A 22,309-nucleotide genomic window follows, 5' to 3' on the forward strand; every position below is an offset into this window, starting at 1 on the left:
TGGACAGATAATGTATTCATTTCCCCCTACCCCAAGTGTCTAAGAAGATAACCATTTGGCATTATAAGAAAGATCAATCCATTTAGAACACTACTTCTTGGGGGAAAGAAAACTGCGTGTGGTTCCCTTAAAAGTTGGTCGTTTCTCGAGCACTGTTTTGTCGCAGGATAATGCATTGCACACACGGTGCTGTCTCTGTGACCTTACGGCTAGGCTCTCCATGCTTTTGTTGAATCAGAATTCTCACCAGGAGCAGTCACGTTCACTGTCACTTGTGGTGGCTATCCTACGTTACTATCCCCGACAAGTTCCGACTTCACAGTGCTCTACAGTTGGCACTACTTACACTTCTCAAACACAGAAGCAAAATGGGCATGGTTAAGGAACACATGGGCCAAGGGGTGCTTTTCTCTAGACCGGCAGCTCTCAATGTTTAATTTTGAAACACAATGCCAGGCTGAAATTAATTCTGAATGCTGCACAATGATCTTTTTAAAGTAGAAAAATTTGCAGCTGATTTCTTCCTTTTGAGGGGTATAGTTTGACACTAAAAATTGATGCCGTGGTTAAAGTGCTAGGGCTGCTAAGCCAAAAGACTGGTAGTTCAAACCCACTAGTCCACTCCACACAAGGGAGAAAGGTGTAAAGCTGTGTCAGCCTGCTTCCACAAAGTTTCTTTCCATGCAGGTTTCAAATAGTGGATTAGGTGAAGGGGGTCTGTGAGGACTGATACCCTTGGGTGGCTACTGCCATAGGGTGGGGCACTCGGTGCTGTCACACTCCCCGCTTAAGCTGGACCAACAGGAGTCCACTGCTACAACTCGGATACAGTCTCCTGGGTGAAAGAAAGAGGGAAAATGTTGCAGGGCCAGTGTGTCCCACGACTATACTTTACCTCTATTCCCCACCCCCTGCTTAATTCATTTCTTCCTCAGCACCTAGCATCACCTTACAGAACGCAGCTTTTTTTTTAAAGTTGGTTCTCTCATCACACTTCATGAGAGTAGGGGCTCTTATCAGCTGTTGGATTCTTAGTGCCTAAAATAATATCTTGCACACAAAAGGTGTTCAATCCATATTATGTCTATTAAGAATCTAAAACTAAAGAATCTAGGTAAGTAAGAACTAAGCAAGATTCTAAGAATCCAAAACTAGGTTGCCAGCTCTCCCTCAGTCCAATAAACTTCGAGCTATCCTATTAGCATACTTGATCCATGATCCCAGCCACTGAATTATTTAAATGTCTGGTGGTAACTCCTCAGGCTTGGTACACTGCACAGTCGGCGGCGGCACAGCTATTGACTCACAGTCTCAAACACTCACAGGAAACCTTTCCTAAGAAGTCCTTTCCTCACATGACTTTTACATTTATCCACTAGCCCATGAATTCCACCACGCGATTCCATTCTTAGTCAGTCTTAGCCTCCTTAAAACCAGCTCCATCATCTCACCATGTTTCAATCCCCCCTTGCACCTCCTGGGTAAAGACATTGGGTTCTGGTCTTGGTTTTACTACTTGTCAGAAGTTTAAACAGAAGTCTGGGGTGGAAATGAGGTTTTCCTAGCAAGACTTAATTCCCATTCATAGAAAACTTGTTTAGCTTAAAGGTGACCTCAAAATATAAGAAATCGAAAAGCTACTCGAGGTCATAGGCCCAAACCATCAAGACTATGCATTATCAAAGTACTCTGGGTAATGAAACATCCTGATAAATCCAGAGTTTAAAACAGGGACCAACCAAAGAGACCCAGGAGTTTTCCCTTGCCATGACCCAATTCTTCTGCTCTAGATACACTGTCAGAGACAAAATTCTAGTGAACTTTACTTTCTACAAAGTCGGGAAGAAAACCAAATTCAGTTTGCGTGTCGTGCCATAGCCTGCTAACCCCTGGTTTGCCATTGTTGATTTCTGAGAAATACAAGGGCGTTTCATAAAGTACACAGAAAAACCCAGCATCACTTTTCATCCCACTGGTCATCTTATACCACGGACTGACCTTTCAATCTTACATGCTTTTGCAAACATCGATCATTCAGAAACTCAGAAAATAGGGATTCACTGAGTTATACGCAATTCTTCCAAAAGTTAACAAATTTCATGTGCAACCAATGCTATCGGTTGTTTTCCTTAAAGTGACAGGGTCATTTTGGCTACTGTTGGGAACATGTCTGCAGACACCTAAGAGTAGTCCTCAGTCGCTTTTCTTCAAGTAGCAAAATGAGGGGGACATAAGATAAAGACAGTTCAGCTTCCAACTTTATCATTCCAGACAAGCAATGTTATTCAGGATCTTAGCTAAACTATTTTGTACCCTGCAAAGCACCATAAAAACACTGAGTTACTAGGATTCTTCGGTAGCAGCCAACAGCCACTCCCTTCTAACTACTGAAACAGTCGACTACACCGGCACAGCACTGCCTTCAGCCTAGCCCATCGTAACCGTGGCCACATTTTAGTCATTTTTTCTTATTAACAATATTTAAACGACTACCTTAATTCAACCCCCTACTAGCACAGAAGCAAAATGGATCCACTAAGAATTCTGCTTCCAGCTTAACACATGCTAAGTTTTTATGGTAACCAGACCTGATGCTAACTAGTCAGACTGGTCTAGAGCACTCCCTCAAAGCTGGGATCATGTTCAACTGCTTCTTTCAGGTTTCTCTCACTGAAATACCAAGCCCACAGATAATATTCCAGTTAGATCCATTTTTTCTGACTCCCCACGCAGGATCATCTTTCTCCACTGGCAGTTAATAGTTTATGCTATCAGGTATCGTCCCTCATGCTTCTCTTTCCTTCCGTGGATTCATCTCCAGGAGGGCAAGCACACTGTGCCTTTCTCTCCCCTCCCTTCAGCACAGGAGCACACCCTGCATTCAGTCTGGCTACTGGCCCCGAGTGCACTGCCCACAGAAGAGTAACAACCAGGCACTTGCCTGCACGCCCCCTCAAAGCTTTAGACAACAATGGTAATGTAAGGTCTGAGAGATACCGTTTTGGGCATAGATGAGAGTGGGGTGGCTTAAAAAAGATGGTGGGAAAATGAATTTAAAGGTAATGGAATTTTTCCCGTGAACTTTTGGAAGTCCTCGTGTATCCTTTCTATCAATGTGGCTTACTCAAGCACCGAGGCAGGGAACCAGTGTTTTAGCTTCATGTGTGATTACTCCATAAGCAGAAAAATCATGCTTTTCAAGTGTTTAAAGATGTGGCTTGGAGATGAAAACAAACGATATGCTAACATATACTGAGATGCAGATGTAAATTAATCTAAGAGATGCTATATTTAGAACACAAATGCACAGACACAGTGCAAGAGCATACTAAATGAGAAGAAATTAGTTTTTTGGACTGGACCAAAAAGCATAAATCCAAGATGCAGAATAGCAAAAATAACATCAGCCATGAATGGTGGCATTTATCAGCGCCCAGAGTGTATGCATGTATATATGTGTATGTATAAAACAAACCCCACAAAACATCAAGCAGGGCAACAAATGAGAGGTAGAAGCTTTGTACTGAGACAACAAGTTGACCACTGAAAGGAAGCCACACGTCAAGGAACAGAGCAAAGTGTATGGAGATGAAATAGCTGGGTTCAAATCCTAGTTCAGAAACCGTATGATGCGAGTCATACCATGAAATCTCTCTAAGATTCAGGGGCATTATCTGTAAAATGGGATTGCTGGTATTTGCCTGCCAGGGTTTTTAGGAGAGTCAGAAATAATATAGTATAGTCAATAGCACAGACTTTGATGGATTTGATCAGAATTGACAGTACACTTCCATAGTACTCAGGTAACTTAAGCCTCAGATTTATCATTTTTAGATAGGTTATCTACAGATATTTTATTAAATTCTTAAAAGTATACATAACATATACCAACACAAAACATAACACCTGAAATGAAACTGCCTTCAAATTGATTCTGGCTCACAGTGACCTTAGAGGAGTGGGTTAGCTCACAGGGCTTCCAAAGCGGCAATGTTTACCAGAGCAAGCAGAATGCCACGTCGTTCTCCCAGAGTGGCTAGTGGATTGAAACCATCAAACATTCATTTAGGAGTCTAGCACTTGAACCACTATGTCACTGGATTCAGTCAGTTGTCCCTACTAAATCTATGTAAGTATACTCCTAGAAATATACACACCCTATTTTGCATAGTGCCTGCCACATTACAACTAGTCCAAGTATCATTTCTATGGAAAAAAATTCACATTAGACTGGTTTATATCCAGGTACCCTTAAACAACATATGTAATTAATCAATAAGAGATTTGTGATAGGTCATTAATTATTCTAACTACAAACCTGAATAATTTAGGGATGAATGTCAAAGTATAAAACTATCACCAAGAGGGACAGCCTAAGAATAAGGAAAGGCTAGGAAGGAGAAATGGTTAAGAAGCAAGCAAACTACTTACCCTAAAAACTCACAATCCCTAAGAGATGCATTTATTGGTTTTTATCAATTCATGTATTTACTAATCAATGTGATGGTGGTAAATTTTTTTTTTAAGGCAAAGTCAAGCATACATTTTGCCCCCATTCCCACCCACAAATGTCTTTTATTTCAAGATCTCCTATCTGCCACTGCCTTGGCCCCCGACTGGTTTCACCAGGCCATGGAGGGTGAATGGCTATCATCAATTCCTTCCAAGACGTCCTGAAACCGCAACCATCAAGTAACTGACTGCAGCAACCATTTCACATGACTGTTTCTGGGGCTGAAGCTGGCCCTTCCTTATAAACTACTTACCGTAGCTAGGCGCAGGCCCTACTCCTCCCAAAAAGGATTAGGCTAAGGGTTCAAATTGGCGTGGAGGTAGGAATTCCATGCCTGAAAGTGACTTTAAAGAGAAGTCTCTCTCCTACAGCTGGAGAAACCTGAGTTTCTCATGTATTCTGACAACTTCTAAACCAGACTGAGTAAAAATGGCTTCATTCTAACTATGGCAACTGGAAAATTAAAAGAATGTACCATTGATCGGTTATATCTAGAAAACTTCAGTGTATATATAAACTTTTTAAATGACCCCAGACTAGAATTCTCTTTTGCTAAATAAAGGTAAAAACTGTTCACTAATAAGTAGATAATTATGTCTCCCTCACAACACAAACCCACTAAGCAATTCTGCTAAGCTTTTCTGTGACAGGAGTGCTATTAACAAAGGCAACACAATTCTGCTTTCTAGTAAGATATATTATATTTCTGGAATCTTATTCAAAAGGCGTCCAAACAATGATCGAATCTTGTTTGCACAATGAATATTTAAAATGTCAGACTAACTTTAAAATACTCCATGATAAATGCTTCCCATTAAAGTAAATTTAAACTCTATCAACTACACTAAATTCCCATTGTCACACTCTTCTTTACATGGAGGTAGCCTTAAGATTGTATGGAACAGAAAAACATCATTTGCATAATAAGCAGCTCATTATTAAGGATCCTGGTGTTTCACACGTGCCTCCCTTACCTTTTCATTTTTCTTGTCTGCCTCTACTGGTTGCTTGGCTGAGACATTTCGGGGTGGCCGAACAACTTCATTCTCAGTCACCTCCACAGGTCGTCCATTTGGCTGTCCATGCAACAACAAAAAAGTACCATGTTATAAAACAGCTTGGCAGAATGCAGCAGACTTTTACAATCAAATTCTACCCCTTGACCCAAACTTAAAAGGTTTTGTGTAGTAATGTTACCTAGAATCTGTTGGGACTACTGGGCCCCTTCCAAGAGGTGTTTTGTAGTGTAATAATATAGTGAATGCATAAGCAAAATTCTGTTATCATAACTGTATTATTCTCTGATCAAGTCCCTCCAACAATATATTACAATGGAGACTGGAAAATGAAAGTAACCTGTATTTGCTTTCTACCAGCTACAGCCCTCTAACTGCAGAATGTTTTACTCTCTATCTTTGAGCCTTATTTCTACACCAATAAAACAAGAGATTTTATCTACTCAAAGCTTGGCAAACGTTTTCTGTAAAATACCACATAAATATTTTAGCCTTTACAGACCACATTTAGTCTCTGTTATACAACTGTACAATTCTACCATTGTAGCCCAAAAACAGTCACTGATGACAGAGGACAGACAGCATGGCTATGTTCCAATAAAACTTCATTTACAAACACAGAGGTAGGGTCAGGTTTAGCCCATGGATCATAGTTTATTGAGCCTTGTATTAGATAATCTCTAATGTCCCCAGTAATTCCATAATATAATACTGTCCTGGGATTAAATATAACCTAAACTTCTTGTAACATTCCTAAAATAGATAGCATTTAGGGGTGTTCATGAATAGAATGGAATTAAGTCGATGGCTTCAAAATTTGGCTTTTAATTAAAATGACCCATGTGCTGTTTTATTCAGTAAATAATTCTGAACCTCATCAGAAATTTATCTGATGAAGAGGGGCCTGGTATCTGTGTTCTCCTTCTGCAGCCTAGCACTTCTCAAGGCACCCAGGGCTTCCAAAACAAACCATCAACAACAGAGGAAAAAAGGCTGCTGAATCAACAAAGCAGATATGCACTCAACAATCTCAATGCTCAAGACTCCTATAAGTGACTTTCTCTGCATTTGTTAAAAATTAACAAAGACATGCAATGGGGACCAAAAGAGACCAATGACATTTTAAGCCCAAATGTGCTTACTTTCCTAAGAGGTGTGGGGCAAAAAAAGTCAAAGCAAAAGCTGTTCTTTAGCTGATCATATTCCTAATTAATCTACATTCTAAACTGTTGGATGCCAAGTCACTTGCTAATAGTAATGGTAATAGTAACCCCAGAACTGCTACACTCCAGCCAGGTCTCCTCACCCCTGACTCTGCCCTGCAGCATTACCGCTGCCCTTTTGGGTCAGCACTTTTTCTCTTTGTGCGCACAGGTAGGCAGATATATGTAAATATTTTGCTGAACTCCAATTACAAATGCAGCTTAATAAAATCAGCTTCCTAATACATATTTGACATGTGCAAGCCTCAAGGAAGTCATCACAAGCAAGGCTTCCCACTCATTTACCTCAGTTCTCCGCACAAACAATTATGGACTGACGCAATTATGTACCTCTTTACTTAATGCCAGCTCATTTTGGGGCCAATTGAAAGAGAAAACACTTCAAGTACCACAATTACACTAGCTTTTTTAATGTTCACATTAAGTCTCAAATGCATGTTTATAGGAATTTAGTAAAAATAAAAGGTTTTCACAAAGTGGCCTATGATATATATTGGAAAATTAACCTGACTACCCATTGTTTATTAGGGAATCAATCCTGTGGCAAAATTCTCAATCTTATATGTCACACAATGAACCTTGAAGTACCAGTGGACTTCATTTATGGAGCAGTTCCATCGCCTCGTTGGAATGCAGAGTTGATGGGAAAGGTCCTTTTAAGAGCAGCTCCCCTCCCATTTTTAACTTAGGGTTAAAATCTACACTTGGCACTCATTGATTTTTTGGTCTGGGTTTTATAGTTATTAGTTATCCCCCGAACCAGGGACCTGCCCTGTTCCCCTCCCACCCACCCTCACCAGAAAGAAAGAGAGAGTGAGAGGGTTAGGATCCATTGCTCAGCAGTATATGCCCATTTAGTCTGGGCAGATATAATCCTGGATTTAAATTTTCATTCTTTCACCTAATATATACGTGAGTCTAGAGTTACAATAGTGCTAGAGATACAAAATGAATAGTGAGCAGATGGCCAGAGTACATGTTCTTTATGTGTTTTGTTTTTAATTGGGCCGTGGGGTGGGGGTGGCAAGCCAAAAATGAAAAACCTAGTTGACAATAATGAGAATGGAAGCAGGGATTGGGGCTAAACAGCTGATTAAAAAACCAAACCCACTACTACCATGAAGTTGCTTCCAACTGATAGCCACCCTAAAGGACACAAGAACTGTCCCTCAGAACCGCACTGTACAGAGCAGGCAACCTCACCTTTCTCCCAGGGAGCTGCTGCTGAGCTGGGACCACCAACCTTTTGGTTAGCGGCCCAATGCTTAATCCACTGCATTACCAGTGGCTCCTTTCAATGAAATAATGTTCTTGAAGTTAGTCAATCTTCGATTAATTCTATAAAATAGGAAAATGTTTAAGTACTAAGGAGCCCTGGTGCCATAGTGGGTACATGTTGAGCTGTGATGTGCCAGGTCAACAGTTTGAAACCACCAGCACTCCATGGGAGAAAAACAAGCCTTTCTACTCCCGTCAAGAGTTACAATCTTGGAAATCCACGAGGGCAGTCCTATGGAGTTGCTAGGAGTTGGCATCAACTTGGTGAGTTTTAAAAATTTTGTCCTCAAGCAGTCTTAAGGTTTAGAACAAGATACATATTATAGACCTCCACTTCATTTGAGTAGCCATCATGTACTTATACGACAGATTCTCATTTATGGGAGAGCAACATGTACAGAAGTGGTGCCCATTCTCTGCAATCTCTTCTAGAACACAGAAGCAGAGGAAACACTTCTAACCTTTTATTAGGTCAGCATTATCTTACTGCTCAACCCAGAAATGGACAGTAGGGAAAAGAGCAAATCAAACCCAACAACGTGTACAAAGAATTAACACCACAACCCAAAGGTAAAGATTTACCCAAGCATGCAAAATTACCCCCATATCCAAACGTCAGTTAATGTCATCTCTGACATCCATTAAGAAAAAAGGAATATGATCACATCAATAGATGTTGGAAAACACTTGACAAAATCCAATTCCCATTCATAATAAAAATCTTCATAATAAAATGGAGATAGAAGGGAACTTCCTCAACTTGAGAGTAAGTGGTTTCCAGAGGCTCCAGAGAAGAGAGGAGAGAGGGGAAGAGATGGCGCACAAGACCAGATACTTTTAGGGCAGTGTATAAGTATGTGACAAATGTATGCCATCAAACATTTCTCCAAACCCAAAGAACTGGCCAATCCCTTGCGTGACCCCTACAGGAACCATGGACTAGAGTTAATAGCAACATAGCTATATCAGTTCATCAACTGAATTTTCTAGAGCGGTGGTTCTCAACCTGGGGGTCGAATGACCCTTACATAGGAGCTGCCCGCACCAGTAGCAAAATGGCAGTTAGGAAGTAGCAACAAAAAAATTTTATGTCTGGGGGGTTGGGGTGTCACCACACACGAGGAACTGTATGAAAGGGTCGCGGCATCAGGAAGGTTAAGAACCACTGTTCTAGAGGAATGATGCAATTTTTCTATAAACCTAACTGCCCTAAAAATAAGATCTGTTAAAAGAAAATCATGCAGAAACGATCTGAAAATAAGCTCAAATTCAATTGGGATTCACTGTAGCTTTAAAGTTTTCCTTTTTTTACCTTCTGATTTCATCATTTGCAAAATGTAAGGAAGATGAGTAGTTAGTTGTCTTATGGGTTTCTCATTAGAATGGAATTAAGTACTATGTGAGAGTATACTTTTCCAAGAAACACCTCTTTCGATATCATTTCCTTTCCTGAGCCATGCCAGTCCATTACCCTCTAGTCCCAAACTGGAGGACGTGGGTTATTTTTCATAAGAGGCAAGTTCAAAATGAAGTCAAATCTTGATGGACAAAAAGCCAAGAAAAAGTTGTATCCATTAGGTCCAGACAAACTCTGGGAAGTTAACAAAATGCTGAATAAGTAGATACATTCGCAGAGTAGCAGTCCCAATTAGCTACAGAGTGCAGTAAGGTACTCAGACATTAACAAGGCATCTCTGGACCATCAAGAAAGAGAAGGAAAAAGCAAAATACATCTTTGGACCCAGAGGTCATGGCACTGACCCCTTGGGGGTGGGGGAATGACAGCAGGCACGGAACAGAGGGGCCCTCTGGCAGAGTGGGTTGCCTCAGGCACCTCGTCTGGAGAGCGAGGTTTGCGAACACACCAGGTTAAGGAAGTCAGGGATAAGTGCCTCGGGACTGAGGCCAAGAAGCTGCAGTAGGAGTTCACAGAGATGTGCTTGCAGATAACGTTTCTGACCAGAAGAACTGCACCCTGAGTATCTACTAAATAACTTGTTGACTTCCCTACAAAACCCCCTAATTGTACGTATTATCTGTTGAGTTCTGTGGAGTCACTGCAATGAATTATTGAACCAAGCACAGAAGTGAGTGCCTTGGGAGCGTGGAGGCTGGGACACAAGTGGTGTCAGTTGGTAAAGGAGAGGAGGGCAGAGGATTATCTGACAGGAATGGCCAAGTCACTGCTGCTAGTGATTCTACTCCCCTCCTATGGGAAACAGGAAGCCAGACCTGTCTCCATGCCCTTTATACACGTGCACACACTAGGAACACTACTAGAAAAAAGGAGCCCTGGTGGCTTGGTAGTTACATGTTGGGCTGTTAACCTCAGGACCAGTAGTAGTTTGAAACCACCAGCCGCTTCTGGGAGGAAAGATGCTTTCTATTCCCATAAAGTTACAGCAGCAGTTCTCAACCTGTGGGTTGCAACCCCTTTTGGGGTGGTGGGGGTGATGTGGGGTGTGTGTGTGTGTCGAATGACCCTTTCACAGGGGTCGCCTAAGACCATCGGAAAATACATATTTCACAATATATAATTACATACTGTCTTGTGATTACTCACAAGGTTTTATGTTTAATTATGTCCGATTTGTAACAATAAAAAATCTGTAACAATTTCAGATATTTATATTATGAATCATAACAGGAGTCAAATGAGTTATGAAGTAATAATTTTATGGTTGGGGGGGTTCACCACAACATGAGGAACTGCCGCCTTTCCTTTTGCCTTGGAGAGAGCCTGGAAACAAGATGGGTCACCAGCAGTTCTACTGGAGCCACCCGTGAAAATTCGGCCAGGGTTCCCGTTCTTGCGGTCTGATCAGGAAATACGGCCTCAATATGTGCCGTCAGTGTTTCCCGTCAGTACGAGAAGGACATCAGCTTCATCAAGCTGGACTAAGTTATCTTTGGATGGACAATCCAACACCGCTACCCAAAAGAAGAAACAATGCCAACAACGATTTGTACATAAAATTTAAAAAATTCAAGTCTGAAAAAAAAAAAAAAACATGAGGAACTGCCTGAGAATCTCGGCATTAGGAAGGTGGAGAACCACTGGGTTCGTCTCAGAAACCCACAGGGTCGTCATGAGTTAGTACTGACTCTATGGCAGTGAGTTAGAACCCTTAAAGCCTTTTAACAAAGACAAGAAAGGCACACGCCCTGCCCTCAGGAAACCTAGAGCCTCTGTAAAAGACAGGACTACACCACCAGAAACCCAAACCTAAGAGGAAAGCACACACTCCTTCCCTCCTCTCTGCTAACAGAAAAAGATGTGGGGCTGGAGGGCAAGATGAGTGACGGGGCTGACATCCCAAATGTGTGTCGCCATGGGTAAGTTACTGTTCCACTGGAATCTCATTATTCTAGTTCAGAATTGCTCCGGGCACGCGCGTGGGTGCCGTGCCTGGGGTAGGAGTGAGGGGAAGAAGGCAGAGGAAGCCCTCTGCTCTAGCACAGGGGCTGTGGCACTAGGAGATGGATGGGCCAGCCCGGCCCTCTCCAAGCTCTTTACACACTGGTCAATTCCAGTTTTAGGAGTGAGGAGTTTTGACACAAATTCAAGATAGAACAATTAATTTCAGGATAGTTTCAAAGCGCTGGACGGTATTTTTCATCCAATTGTGTTTTTGTGTGCACAGACTACCCAAATGATACACACACACAAAATACAGTTTGGGCTATAGTAATTTACTAATTCATTTTGAAATTCAACTGCAAAGTTAAACTCTTCACTCCGAAAGACCTCTAACAAATATGAGCTATAATTCAAATCTGTAAAAACAGCTAACTATATCCTAAGACATTTTGGGGGGAAATGACGGGTTTCTCCCCGGTAGTTAAGTCTCAGACACTCACAGGAGCCGTTCTACTGTCCTGAAGGGTCGCTGAAAGCTGGCATCAACTCAATGGCCGTGCGTTTGGTTTGGGTATATTTTGTAGGTAAAAATTCAGCATTTCATGTATTCCACATCATCTCCTGTGGCCCCTCCCCGGGATGCTCTGGCCTATTTTTATGGGATGGGGAGCTACCATTCCATTTCTTTCCACTAAGCCAAATTACACTATGGGTGACTTTGGAAAAACTACGAACGCTTCAGTTTCAAGTTTCCTGCGAACAGGCACTGACATTAGGAGTACAGGTGACGCAGCAGACGAGCCACGCCTCTTCTCTCGACTCCTGAAGGTTGTCTTCTGGACCCGATATTCGTACAACCACTTGAAAACTACCATCAAGACAAGACCGACTCTGTTATAACAACCGTGAGGATGGGTTAGAACGGCCTCGCTGAGTTCCAGAGACCCGGCTCTTCACAGGAGTTGAAAACACCATCTTTCCCTGCGGCTGGACCAGCGGTTTCAAACAGTGCAATTCATAACCACTGTGCCACCGGGGCACCCCCTGACACCTGCTTAAAACTGACCGACAACACCAGGTCTTTACTTGATCTGTCTAGATTTTCCTTGATTGATAATCATTTAAAAATAACTCCAAGGATTTCACAATCTTCAGAAATCAACAAGTCGCTGTCAGGTAATTTCTGACTTGTCACAACCCCATGTGTGTCAAACCAGAGCTGTGTCTCATGATTTTCAGTAGCTGTTTTTTTTTGCTTGCTCTTTCCGATGAAGGTTCCCAGCTCTTTCTTCTGGAGAACCTCCGAGTGTACCTGCTCTCCAGCTTCCTGGCTAGCAGCTCAGCACATTATCCATTGGTGCCACTGAGGAACTTCCAGAGTAGTCAGTGATGGATAACATCAAACAGAGCAAAACAAGGAAGCGGTTCTTGTTATCGGACGATAGGAAGCACAAGTCTAGGTCGTTTTCTGTCAGAACTATGACTGGGTCTTTCTGCAAGGCCTCCGGCAGAACGTGAAGAAAAAATGAAGCAGTTCTTCCACATAACTAAACTGACAGGAGCCAAAAATTCGAGAGCTTTTGTAAAAGTTGTCATATTTTTCAGCAAAAATTCCTGATTATAAAAGCAAAAATGTAAATCGATTTAGAAAGGTGCAACACACCAGGAAAACTAGATCTGTGCTATGAGAGGAGCTGGAGATCCGGGCCCGTGACGGATGAACGGCAGGGAGAGCGAGGCTAGAGATGAAGACGGCATTTTTTGAAGCTCTTTTCGTCAAGATTCCGACTTATTCAGGAATATTTATTTTATTTAGCACCCAGGATTGTTGTATCACATAACTATTCATTTAAGAATTACAACTAAGAGGAGAGTGACCTAAAGGTAAAAAGAAATCTTACAAATGTCTCTGATGATACAGGTGGGAAGTGTTCTAGTAGTTCCTGGTATAATACAGGAAAACCACTATCTAAGAATAAAAACGACAACTCTATTGGAGATACCTTAAAAGACAAATTTATTGAGCATAATAAATGACTATCCAATGCAATTGTGCATTGTCATGTTAGCTAGCCACTTCATTCAGAACTTAGTTTGATATATAATTATCAATGGCGTTTACATGCCAGGCATCGCTTGCCTTTTTTTTAAACCCAGAAACTTACAATCCAATAGAAAAAAAAGACACCCCTTCCAAATAAACAAATAATTTAAAAAGTGTAATATGTAATAAGAACATACAAGAGGCTGAGGGAAAAAAAAGAATAATTCTATTCCAAACGGGGTGAGCAGGAAAAGCTATTTTCTGGGGTGAGAACTTAAGATGATGGAACGAGTGGGCAAAGACGGTCTCGCTGAGTGTTAATAATAACCTGTATGAAGGTATTGGGCAAGTGAGAGGAAAGTTAACTCAAAATCTCTTTGGAAAGATAAGCAAGTGACGGCCCACCTAGGCTCTGGCGAGAAGGTCCAAATTATTTTAAATTCAAAAGTCATCTAAGTGATTTTAGACAGAATGGTATTTTGTTTGTTTGTTTTTAAGGAAAACCCTACTAGTGTGTGGACACAGTGTTCAGTGTTGGAGGCAGTCAACTGCAGGTGAAGGGCGGCGATTCAGGTAGTAAGTGGCCTGAGTGACTGACAGAACCGGACAGTAGCCAGACTGGATAGTGTTTCTGGAGATAAAATGGAGGGTCCTTGTTGCTGATAGATTGGAGAGAGAGAGTAGCGAAGCTATGAGGTCATTAAGGACAAGGGAACAAAACATCAATGATTACTCTTCAATTTCTTTTGAGTAAATGTAATATATAATGGCATTTTAACCATTTACAGAAATTAGGAAATGGAATGGTTTGAGAACAAATAACTGTCAAACTCTAAGCAGGAAAGTCAAATGCACACCTTGATATAAGGTTGTGGAGTTGAGAGGAATGGGCTAGTCAGAGATGCAGACTACTCTCTTCATCTGTTCATGCCATTGCTATTTATAAAGCACCATTTATGTGTGCAGTAAGAGCCCTGGTGGTGTAGTGAGCTAGTCACACTGAGCTAACCACAGGGTCAGTGGTTCAAACCCAGCCACTCTGTGAAAGAGAAAGGCTGTCTATTCTTATAAAGATTTCTAAAATCTTGGAAATTCACAGGGGCAGTTCTAGCCCGTCCTATAATAGGGTTGCTATGTGTTGGAACCAAATTGATGGCAGTGAGAAGTGTGCAGGTAGAGTTTCTGGGTGTTACAAATGGTTGATGCAACCAAGTGCTTGATCAGAAAGACGGAGGTTCAAGCCTGCCCAGAGGTACCTAGGAAGGCTAGATTTGCTTTAGAAACTGAGCCACTGAAACCCCCATGGAACATAGTGGCACTCTGACACATTGGATCCCTCTGAGCTGGCTCTAGGACAACTGGTTTAGTTATTTGACATGAAAGTAGCATTCTAGTAGTGTGCTTGCTCCAATGTATGCACCATAGTTGATGCTGACTCACAGTTGTGCTACATGACAGAGCAGCACTGCCTCCTAAGGGCTCCTAGGCCATCTGCTTCATAGCAGATTGCCAGATCTTTCCTCCACAGTGGCCTTTCATTTAGCAGCCAACTACTTAACCACCGTGCCACTCTGGCCCCTGTGTTCTATGCTACAGATACGTCTCAGATGACTGAGTATTAGATTGAGTGGTGTGAAAATGCTGATATACAGCCAACCTACAAGTTTGGCAAGAGCCTAAATGAAAATGCCCAATCCACTGCCATCGAGTCACTTCCAACTGGCAGTGGCCTTATAAGACAGAGGAGACTGGCTCCTTAGGGCTTTTGAGACTTTATTAATTATTAACCAATTATTTACACACTACCTGGCCAATGACCACAAAAAGAATGGAAACGGAATCTAGCTGGGAAACTAGCATAGCGGACATTGCTAAATCTGGGAAAGGCTTTCCAGCAGAAGGTAAATTATAGGAGCAAAGGGCAACAGAAGTCCAGATAAGAAGAATTATGCATGAAGGGTAAAGATGAGAGGCGACCTAAAGTCGAAATTAGAGCAGGAAGCGACGTGATCCCAAGTCCAAGAATGGATTGTATTAAAAAGACAATAGAGAAACTACTGAAAAGATGTGACCATGGAAGTCGTATGCCCAAAGATGGACTTTAAAAGTGGAATGGATTGGCAACAGCGTAACCGGAAGAAGGAAAACCTGTTAAGAGTGTTGCTGGAATAGGCTAAGCAAAAGGTACACATGCCCCTCTAAAGTAGGGCAGGAGCAGTAAGACCAGGAATCAATGACCATGTACACACAGAAACCATCAACACGCCATTAAATAATTTCTTGACCAAGTAAAAGATGGGCCAAGGAAAAGACACAGCCAGATGAGAAAAGCAGTAGCAGATGAGACAAACAAGTATTTTATTTTCATTGTTAAGAATAAAAAGATGGCTCACATGGTTGTTTATCAAGCATGGAAAATACAAGTTATATAAACTCTTTACATTATTTAGTAATGATTTACTGTGGCCCCTCCACTGTACAAGACACTGCTTTTATGCAATTTACAAATTTTTGTAAGTACACAGTAGCAAATCTTTATAAAAATTCCTACATTAATATATAAATAAGCTGTACACAAAAAGAATGTTTTCTGAAGCTGATCCTGGTTATGCACTTCAGGTAAAATTCAAAGCATCACCTGGCAAAATTACTTATTTGAGATCCTGATGCTATTGGCTGCTGTTAAGCGGGATCCCTAATTTATGACAACCTTGTGTATGTACAACCAGCTTGGGTGCTGTAATCATAGGGTTTTCATTAGCTGATATTTTTTCCCCAGGCAGATAGCCAGGCCTTTCTTCCCAGTCTGAAAAATAGGTGAAACCTATTCAGCATCACAACAACACAAGAGCCTCCACTGACAGGCAAGTAGTGGCTGCGCTTGAAGAGCTTGGGCCAAGAACTGATCCAGGGCCTACTGAGCAGAAGATGGATAGCTTTCCACTGAACCATGAAAAGTGAGGTTAAAAGAAAAAAAAAAAAGGTTGCTGAATTTACCAGGTGGCAAACACCTAAGCTGAGCTAGGTGTCATGGCAAATATTTATTGGATGGATAACAATGATTTCCAAAAAGATTAAGAACTAAAATAAATCCAACAATGCTAGCCTCCACTTTTCAGTATGGGAACAAACAACAGGGCACAGGCCAAGATTTTATTAGAGGTTAAAATCAAACTAACACAAGAGTTTTTTAAAAAACTTTATGAATTAGTCCAAGTCAGTAAGATTCATACAGATAAATATCACCTGCTCCACAAACAGACAAGCTACTACATACAAATTTTGAAAATGAGTTGGCAAAAATAAAAATTTAAGAGTATTAAAAATAAAAGGATGACAATAAAATTACACTTAAGCAAAATGCTTTAAATAAATTTAGAATGACCTTTCAAAGCTGTATATTACATTACTGAAGCCATGTGAATCAGACTAAGTATATCCTCAATGGCACATCGGCATGGTGTACTATGAAGATGGGCTACAGCCAGCGATGGCCCTTTTAAGCAGCAAGCAACATGTGAATGCTACATAGGCTTAATACCTGAGCTGTAATAGCCTTCTTCTTTTCATTGTTATAATTATTCTTAAATTAAACATTTGTACATATGTTGTCACCATTATTTTCAAAACATTTTTTTCTGCTTGAGCCCTTGGTACCAGCTTTTTCCCTCCCTCCACCACTCTGATCAGTATCATTATTATTTTCATATCTTACAACAATTCTTTAATTACATTGGTTTGAATGCCAATTCCACTTCCTTTATCAGCTTTCCTCAATTCCTTCAGTAGACTCTCCCACACTCTGTTGGGACTATGAGCAAATCAATCTGAATCCACTAGCACTCTGTAGGCAAAAGGTGAGGCTTTTCACTCCTGTAAAGGTGAGCAGTTTGGGGGAACCACAGGGGCAGCCCTACTCTGTCCTATAAAACCCAAAGCAAGCCCACTGGTATCCAGTTGATGTCGACTCAGAGACCTAGAGGGCATAGCAGAAGTGTTCCTTTGAATTTCTGAGGCACTAAATTTTCTTGGGAGCATGGAAAAAGTCAAAGCAGAAGGTAATATAGTCAAGAAAGGGTTAGCACCCGTTCAACGTTGCCCATTCGCATCGCCACTGGATCAATTCTGACGCACAACGACCCTAGTAGAGGAATCTTGCCATTTTCAACTTGGTGAAGAGCTTCCATTTATAAATAAGATAAAGCTAACTAGAGCAAGGTTAATGCCTTACTGAAGTTTAAAGTTCCCTATTCCTGCCAGGCTGCCCAGGTCTTCCTCGGCATAAGCGTCCCCTCCCTCTCAATGTCTTCTACTACTCACTTCCAAAGCCGACTTCTCTGGAGTAAGAGGCTTTCCCTACCTACCTAGGTCCACTTGGGTTTGTTTTGTTAATTTTCCGATTTTACCTTTTTTCATAAGTGGAATGAAAAGCTCCCGGGGGGAAAAGCTTAGCTCTTACTCTTGTATTCCCCTACCCAGTAAGTCAGACTAGAATATTGGATTCCTTTTTACTGCCTTTAATTCACAAACAATATCCAGCTTGTCTGGATAAACACTGAACATACTTCACAGCATTTAATGAGCATTAAAGAAATTGCAGCTCAGACTTCTGAGCCTTGCAAAACAGTATTTTTCTAACTGTGGGTCAACGCCTCCACCAAATGAGAAATCAATTTAGTAGGTCACTAAAATCATTTAAGAAAAACAGAACAGTTGTGTGTGTGTGTACATACTGTAATGCAAAATATATTTACTGTGGGTTGCAATCAAAAAAGTTTGCAAGCAAAGAGTTTGGTAAACTGTTGATGAAGCTTAACACCTATACACCTTCTAACCATTCAGTTGGCAGACACTCCTTTCACCTAATCGATAGTCAACCACCCAGTCTTTCCCTTATCCTCTGATCAAAGCTAACACGAGGCTATTTACCTACCTAGTACTAAAGCAAATCCAAAAGGGCAACAACAGATCTAGGTCTGAGTACTCTCGGTGGTGCAGATACTCAGTGGAGCCTGTGTTCCTTCTTGGGGTGAGTCATCTGAGGGATATGATACACTTCAGATGGGCGGCCTCTTGGAGCACCTGTCTTGCTAGTCAAGTGTTTCTGACATTCTAGACGTCCCAAAGAAGGCTTCGAAATTTTCACAACCTGATCCATCCACACAGGGCTTAGCTTTAATACATGTGATTTGATTTTTTCAACATCATCTTCTTTCCTTCCCCTGGAGCCAGGTGCACTACTTCTACCATCAACACTACTTCCTGGCAATCCTCTTGATGCTCTCGACAAATTTAAATAAGTACATACTTACATACTCCAGTTCCCTCCTGTCCTATCTTTATATAGGGGGCTGAGTTATCAGAATCGACTGGATGGTAGTTGAGTTCGGTTTTGGGATATAGTCCCAATAACCTTTCCTATCTTATGAAGTACTCATCTTGACAAAGCATGTTCTGTTCTAGGTTGCATTCATATCGGGCATCCTTTTAAGCAGCAAGCGGTATGTGAATGCTACATAGGTTTAATAGAGCTGTAACAGCCTTCTTCTTTTCACTGGTACAGACAACTCATTACATTGGTCTGAACTCCGATTCCACTTCCTTTATCAGCTTTCCTCAATTCCTTCAGTAGACTCTCCCATTCTCCAAATCTCATGTACGCTCGCTCTGCTCACCCTTTCAAAGTACTTCTCAGTTAAGCAACTGTGGCTCAACAAATGAACCCAACTTTTACATTGTTTTACACTGTTCACTAGCACCAGCGACATGCACTTCAAAGTCGGGCTCTGGCACTATCTTGTTAATTGTAATGGGGGGGTGGTGGGAGCATTTGAGCTTAATCCAGCGTGTTTGAAAGTATGTTAGGAATTATTTCTAATCCCACACACATTCTTCATACCCTCCGATTGCTCGTGTATTTAAGAAATAAAGAACACTATGAAAGTTATAGTGTGGGCATTCTGGGAAACCAGGAGCCTTGGTAGTGCTGTGGGCTAGGTGTCAGGCTGTTAGCACAGGGTCGGTGGTTCAAATCCACCAACCAATGCTCTGGGGGAGAAGCAAAAGGCGATCGGAGGGCTCAGGTAAAGATTTACAGTAGGGGTGGGGGGCAGGGTTACTAGGGGTCCGGGATCATGCGGAGGGTGATGGCATGCTGACACGGATGTGCTCTCTCAGCAAGCCCCCGTGCGGCCCAGGAAATGGGCGCCTGAACCCTCTCTTGGCGGCACTGCCATGCTGGTCATACCCTCTTCAACAGCCTAGAGAGCATGTCCCTCCGCAGAACTTGCCCAAGCCTCGCTCACTGGGCTTCTGTGCCTCCGTTGACCGGGGCGCAAGAAGTAGAGTGGGCAACCATTTGCCTGTCACAGTCCCCGCTAAAATGGAAGCGCGTCTAGACCGAGGCCCCTTTCATTCTTGGGTAAGCCCCGGAATGTTCAGGTCACCGTGTTGCCTGCGGCCCTCAATGCGACTCGAGATGGCATCTGTCTTCCAGACGCGGTCCTTCCACAACTTCGCAGCACCACCGAAAGGTCCCACGACCCTCCCTCCGCATGCAGGCGACCCGGTAGGCCTCGATTCGGGCGGCTGTGCCCCTCCGGCCGTCCAGGTTCCCGCAGATGTCTTCCTCGTGCCCCCCCGAACCGGCCCTCTTAACTTCCTTCCTTGAAGCTGGTCTCCTCCGCTCGTCCTGGAGCTCCCGAGTTTCCCCCCGCTCCCCAAGTGACAGGTCCACCTAGCTGCGCTCCTCCCGCCTTGGGGCGACGTGCGCCTCGGCTCCAGACGAGCCTCACTCTTCCCCTGCGCCCGGCCGGGGCGCGGGGTGCCACTCGCCCCCACTCGGCCGCCTACGCACCTTGGGCTTCTCGGGCAATTTCTTCCGGCTCTTCTTCTTCTGCTCCTCGCTCCGGAGAGTCTTCAGCAGGGCCAGGTCGTCGGGGGCCGGGGCCGGCGCGGCCGCCGCCTCGTCCCGCTTGCGAGGCGGGCTCCTCCGCTTCTTGCGGGCGCCGGCGCAAGCCGCGGCCCAGCCGTAGCCGAGCAGGGCGAGCAGCAGCAGCCCGAGCGCAGCCGTGCCCACGAGGATCACCCAGCCCGGGTACCGCTTCGGCTCCAGGCCCAGGTCGAGGCCCAGCTCGGTGCGCAGGAAGCCTAGGCCGGCCGAGAGCATTTCCCGGAGCCGGGCCGAGCCCTCCTCGGCCTGCTGGGCCAGCGCCTCCTGCCAGCCCCGTGCAGCCATCTTCCCTTCCGCCGGTGGCACCCGCAGGAAGACGCTGGCGCGCAGGGAGGTCGAGCGACGGTCAAGGGAGGCGAGGCCGGGCCGGGCTGGACAGCCTCAGGCCGAGCGCATCGCGGCCGCCCCTCGCGCCGGAGGCGGGGATCGGCCGCCGCGTCCGCGGGGAGGGCGCGGGGGGCTCCCAGGTTTCCCCGAGTCAGACTCGCGTCGCCGCCGCCAGGAGGAGAGGAGAGGAGGGCGGAGGGCGTCTCTCCAGCGGCGGCCGCTAAGCGGCGTCTCGGCGCCAGTGCCAGGCCCCCGCTGGCTACCCGCGGCGGAACAATGGCGGCTCAGGCCGGGCTCCACGCCGCGCACGGGGACGCCGGGGCGGGGCCGCGGGTCACGCTGGCGCCGGTGGGCGGGGCCTCGGGTCACGTGGGCTCGGGCGGGGCCGGGCGGGGCGGGAGCCGTTGAGCTGGCGAGCCGGGCGGGCCTGCGGGCAGCGTGGCGCAACCAGCGCCTGGGAGGGAGGGAAGGAGGGGCCGCTCCTCGGCGGCGGCGCGTCTGGGGCTCCGGAGACGTGGCGCTGGGGACGGGATGGGGGAGGAGCCCCCGGGGAAGCCCGGCGGGGCAGAGGTCGCGCCACGTCTAGAGCTTAGGTCCAGGTCAAAGTGCTGATAGGCGTGGGCCCTTGCTTTTCCCCGGGGACGTGGCGCGAGGCAGCCTGCTCTCCCTCGGGAGCCCCGCGGGCCCGGCACTTCCACCCGGGGCTCGGTGCAGCGTGAGGCTGCGCGTTTCGCTGCCAGGGCCTGGGGTGCGTTCACACCTTGGAAAGTTCCCTTCGGGGCCAACGGACGCGGATTGCATGCCTACCCCTTGCCAGCCGGGCTCCGGCGCCTTCGCGTCGGTTCGCTCCTTGACTCTCGACGGTACTTAGTCCCCGGGATGCAAACGTGGCAAAGCCCGTGGGCGGAGCTAATCTTTTCCTACTCATGTGTGCCTTTAATAAGAACCCGGGGGCACACCCGATTGTATTTACGTGAGAAATAGCTTCCTTGTGGCTCTTTTCGACGCAAAAGGAGTATTTTGTTCTTAACGGGATTTGTATACACTGTGTGGACCATCTGTGGAAGGCAACTTTAGAAGGAAGTGAATTATCTTGTCAGGTTTTAAGTTCCACTTCCCTATAAGGAAACTCCAGAATTGTATCTTTTCCATGAAAATTAGCATATACGCCAGTGCCTTGATCCAGGCTTTCCCAAGGAGTGGAATGGAGGTAGCATGAATAAGTACCAAAAACTAAAAATGTATTACTAGGAGTAGTTTGGCCTACTTTGCAACAATACTGTAACGCATGTTGTGATTAGTGGGTTGCGGGGAGTTTTGTAAATAATAAATCATTTAAAATAAAAATGAACCAGCCCTCTGGCAAAGCTTTATACAGTCTTGATAATTAAAGACTGTGTAAATTACAAGGCAAAAAAACTTAGAAAATATCATCAGGACCTGCTTTCAAAGGACCCCGTTCTACTTGTACATGTGAAATTACATTTTATAACCCCACATGTGTTTTGGTCCCACAAACGTGAAGGGTGTGGTGATTTTCCTGACCTTTGGATCATTCTAGCTAAATTGTGGATCTGAAAATTAAGCTGTTACCA

The 22,309-nt window shown here is 44.2% G+C and overlaps 1 protein-coding gene across 1 annotated transcript in view; it reads right to left on the bottom strand.

Annotated features, from left to right (window-relative positions):
* The window catches only part of MTDH (metadherin), a 67,666-nt gene extending 46,651 nt beyond the window's left edge, over positions 1-21,015 (bottom strand). Inside the window, exons 1-2 of the mRNA XM_075549454.1 lie at positions 20,292-21,015; positions 5,488-5,589 (exon numbers count right to left, since the gene is read on the bottom strand). Of these exons, the coding sequence (XP_075405569.1) occupies positions 5,488-5,589; positions 20,292-20,672 (483 nt within the window). The 5' untranslated portion in view covers positions 20,673-21,015. The remainder of the gene's footprint in view (positions 1-5,487; positions 5,590-20,291) is intronic.
* Positions 21,016-22,309: the final 1,294 nt, after the last annotated feature.

The sequence above is a fragment of the Tenrec ecaudatus genome, chromosome 5, assembly GCF_050624435.1.
Source record: "Tenrec ecaudatus isolate mTenEca1 chromosome 5, mTenEca1.hap1, whole genome shotgun sequence".
NCBI lineage: Eukaryota > Metazoa > Chordata > Mammalia > Afrosoricida > Tenrecidae > Tenrec > Tenrec ecaudatus.